This window comes from the organism of the source record quoted next, unplaced genomic scaffold (assembly GCF_019419815.1).
Source record: "Pyrus x bretschneideri cultivar Hongxiangsu unplaced genomic scaffold, Pyrus_bretschneideri_v1 Contig102, whole genome shotgun sequence".
Lineage (NCBI taxonomy): Eukaryota > Viridiplantae > Streptophyta > Magnoliopsida > Rosales > Rosaceae > Pyrus > Pyrus x bretschneideri.
The window spans coordinates 1-4,747 of NW_025999394.1; the positions used below are offsets into that span (position 1 = coordinate 1).

The 4,747-nt window shown below is 32.7% G+C and overlaps 1 protein-coding gene across 1 annotated transcript; it reads right to left on the bottom strand.

Annotated features, from left to right (window-relative positions):
* Window positions 1–209: 209 nt before the first annotated feature.
* On the bottom strand, window positions 210–3,203 carry LOC125470682 (probable O-methyltransferase 3). The gene is made up of 3 exons (XM_048570024.1): window positions 2,789–3,203; window positions 1,308–1,730; window positions 210–1,057 (listed from the first exon to the last, which is right to left on the bottom strand). The coding sequence occupies exons 1-3, from the start codon at window positions 3,116–3,118 to the stop codon at window positions 731–733; spliced, it is 1,080 nt and encodes a 359-aa protein (XP_048425981.1). The 5' UTR covers window positions 3,119–3,203; the 3' UTR covers window positions 210–730.
* Between the last annotated feature and the right edge of the window lie 1,544 nt (window positions 3,204–4,747).

Sequence of the window (4,747 nt, forward strand, 5' to 3'; positions counted from 1 at the left end):
AAAAATATATTCGACTATATTGAATTATTCAAAAAGGATACAAAAGGCTTTATATACAGACTCATTCTCTTGGAAGAGAATTAACTTAGCCTACAATCTAGCTATACGAAAAAGGAAGATTTTGTACATATCAATTACAGACTTTGTTTCCTATTCTAAGTCAATGACTTTGTTTCCTATTCTAAGTCAATGACTTCTCAACAGTTAGCGTTGTTGACTTAGCAACGAGGTAAGGGTAAGGATTCTGATGCGAAGCTTTCTCGGTTGCCCTAAGTTGATAAATGTTTTCCTAATCTAATTGGGCTGCTGCATTCCCAGTCAAGTGGTGCGAATTGGTTTAATTGGTGTCGAGTACTTGGCCCATATTTTTAGGAGCAGTGCCCTTGTTTCCATCAACGATTGGGAATCATCTCCTTGTTGCGAGAGACAAAGGAAGAAAAGAAGATAAAATATAAAAAGGATATGTGGCACCAGTTAAGGAGAACCTCCCTGCACAACACACACACACACACACAGAGGGAGAGAAGCCGAGAGCAGGAAATGGAGAATTCAAAAGTAATGCATTTGTACAAACACACTTCACTTATTATTTATTTGTCACATAAACTGACACTCGTTGGTGTACTCTTTATTCTAATACATATGGAATATAATAGTAGGGCCACCTATATTCACTACAGCGTGTGTCCACGTAATTTTATTGATACAATACTGGTAGGAAGATTTACTTTCAAGGGTAAAGTTCAATAAGAGACCTGAAACCGAACGTATGAGTGATGTTATAGTGAGTGAAACCAGCAGCCAAAAAGATTTTTTTCCATTCTGATTCGGTACGCTCTTTGCCAGTGACGGTAGACATCATCAGCATATCAAACATCAGTTGGGTTTCAATGGATTTCTTATCCACCATTTTCTCCTTGTTATCGACATGTCCCACAACTATGTCTATGATGATAATCTTTTTATTCCCTTCATCATTTTTGCTCAGAAGTATTGCTTCTCTACACTTCTTCAATATCTTCACGCTTTCTTCATCGCTCCAATCATGCAAAATCCACTGAGATATAGATTATTAATTAATTTCATACATTACCCAATTAGTCACCATGTTTCCACAATTAATCTATAAATAAAACGAGGATATGTGCACACAACTACATCAACAATGTATATACTTGCTTGTCGGCACCTTTTACGTATCAATAATCCTATTTAATACACTTGTTCATACTTTCTTTAATAGAGGTGGGAGATCTTTTTACCAACAAAAAGGTTATTAATTACGCAATTAACTAAGAAACAAGTACCTTGAGCAAAATTGCATTTGCTGGGGGTATTTCCACAAACATGTCTCCCCCCACAAAACCCAAATTATGGGTGGTTCCTTGCAAGTCAGCCACCACATGTGGTTGGTCAAACACAATGCAGTTGATGCTGGGGAATGCATTGGCAATGGCCTTGGCCATGGTTCCTGTTCCTCCTCCAACATCCACCAGGGATTTCAAGCCCTCAAAAACTCCTCCACACTCTTCCACCACCTCCCTTCCGAGAAGCTTGGAGTCAGCCTCCATTGCTTCATCAAACAAGTTACCGAACCTTGGCTCCTGAGCTGCCAAATCCCAAAAGGGCATTCCATTTTCCATTTCAAATGGTGTAAATATAGTAGCTGGATCATCACCACCGTTCATCTGCAACCAAGCTCCCATCAAGTGAAACGGGGTTGTCAGTACCTGATAGAGTAAAACCTAGTTAGGATTCCTTCTTCCACAAGTATTGTAACTATATGTAAATTAGTTTTTCTTGCTTTCCTAGTAATCCTAATATTCATTGTCATTAAATCCCAAGACTTATGATGTATATATATAGATACGGCCTCTAGCTATCAATGTTCTTTGACTGAAACCTTATAGGTTTTCAAATTTTTATCGAAGTTACTGATATTAATGTAATGGTGTGGTTCTATGTAGGTTATTACATTTTTAAATTAAAAATTGAAATTTGTAGTTGGTTATATTAGTGAGATTTTAAATAAAACCCATAATTTGTGGAATTAAAAATATCAAAAGAATAAATTATACACTCCAATAAATTGTATACATATAGACATGGGTAGATTCATTAAAATTACCAAAAAAATTATTGTACCAAAACATGAATACATTTTTCAAAACTACAAAAAAAAAAATAATAATAATAATAATAATAATAATAATAATAAAAATTTAAAAAAAATTTAAAAATTAAAATTTAAAAAAAAAAAAAAAAAAGAGCCTTAGTAACATTATTAAATTTCTTACTTGACATAGATACATTCTCAAATCAAGGAAATAGAATGAACCCATATAAGTTTTAAAATGGATTAGAAAAAAAATGATATATTAGAAAACGGCACATTTTACATATAGCAAATTGTATATTTAAGAATTGGTACATTTAAGATTAGAGAAAATTGCAAAAATTATATGAATGGGTACATTTAAGATTAAAATTTTGAAAAAAAAAAATCCTTTTTATAAAAAAAACAATTAATGGGTATACACTTATTCTAATTTTTTTTGGAAATGTTTGAATTGAAAATTAATTAGGTAATAAGGGTGTGATTATTAAACCCTAATCAACTACTAATTTTTATTTTAAAATTTATGTAACTGACATGTAAATTCATTAATGCTAGAGACTTCAATCAGAATCTAAAAACTAATAAGTTTCGATCAATGAACATTTGTAAATAAGGACCCGCTACTAATTTTTCCTATAAATAATATATATCAAATTCAATATACACTACCGGATCGAGTATCATGAGTACAAGTGGTGTGGTGTTTGATGGCCCGTCTTTGAGAAGAAGGCTAGAAGTTGGTGTTAGGCTATACAATACAACAGCTTCTTCTTCCTCCACATCGTCACGATCATGATGAACATGATGATGTTGTGCAAAGAAATCGGAGTGGACGAGGATGCGCATCAGGCGTGAGACGAAATGAGCTCTCGAAGGGTGGACATTGAGCTCAGCGATGAGCTCGGAAAGAGAGATGGGTTGGCCGTGGTTGTGAATCACGTCTGGGATGCCCAGTTGAGCTGCACAATTGAGTGCCATGGAGTTTATGAACTGGAACATGTGGTTCCAAATCTGAGCTTGAGCTCCAAGAAGCTCATGGCTAGTAGCACCCACTTCACCATTGCTCAAACCCGTGTGTGTGTGTGTGTGTATTTCTATGTAGTAAGTCTGTGGCCACCAGATTATATATTTTGATTGATTATTCTCTTGCTAATACATGGGTGTGTGGATCGGGATATATATAGCACTGCCCAGTGCCCACATACAAATATTGAAGTGAAAAATCATATTATACTCGACACTCTTACCTATCGAGGTTTCATCTTTCACGCACTCTTTAAGCATCTCAGGTGCTTTCTAATTGTTCACACTTTGAGCGTGCCAAACATAAGCTATCTAAGATTTTATCAATCTAAATTGTAATGATTGCATACATCACTATGATTCAAGTAATATATTATAGGGAAATTTTATGTGAATCCGTATAACTTCTTTCTACACAACTTTCTCTCCAAACCATATTATTTTAAATTAAACTATCAATTTGTCTTTAAACTCAAATTTATTACCTAAACTACCCTCACAAACTCCATTCAATATGTAAGTTTATCTTTACACTCATTTAGAAAAGGTTTAAATGTCAAAATGGTCCATGTGTTATAGCCATACGGCCAATTTAGTCCTCGTGTTTTCGATTTGGCTAATTTGGTTCTCATGTTTGTCTAAGTTAGCCAATTAAGAACATTCCATTCAATCTCTTTTAAAAAATTCATAAGAAAAATTATATGAGATATAATTACCCTTTCTCTTTACAAAAAAAAAATGAAAATCAATGAGAAATAACACATATAAGAGATAAAACTTCCAATCGAAAAAATGATTAAGTTTGTGACATTGAAAAAAAGGGGGTAAATTTAGGGAGAAAGTCGGAGAGTTGAGAGGAGAATAATTTTTCTTTTAATTTTTAATTTAATTCCATTTTTAAATATTTTAAATAATCAAACAAATAAGTTTAATATGATTTATAATTTTTTTTACATAAATTAGATGAAAATGTCCTTAAGTGGCTAAAGGAGATAAACACAAGGACCAAAATGATCAAATTGAAAACACATGGAATTTATTAACCCAATGACTAAACCATAGGGATCATTTTAATATTTAAGCCTTTAGAAAATAAAAACCCAAAATTAGTATTCATGAATATTTTGCAACTTCTAAACATTTTTGTTTTTGTACAAACAATGTTATCTACATTAAGGGGGTGGAGGAGTGTGATAAGCCTCACAACGGGCTAGAAATAATATAGTTCAAACTTGCGTTTGATGAGAATCGGACCTAAAAATAGAAATATATGACCCAAATTTTAATATGTAGTACTCCTCTTTACTTGTAAGTGAGAGGTTTTAACTTTGATTATTGTCAAAAGCGAATTTGAATCACATTAGCGCTAGCCCATTTTAAGGCGCTCAGCCCACTCACCATCTCCTTAGTGTAAATAATATCGTTTGTTAAAAAAAAATATATAAATATACCAAATGTAACATTTTTAACACTACGTAAATATATTTGGAAAATAAAGTTTAAATATGCTAACATGTAAATATATTATTATTATTAAAATAATGACGTGAATAAAAGTCAAAGAACCTTGATCAATAACTAAAAAGGAATAATGATTCAATCAAT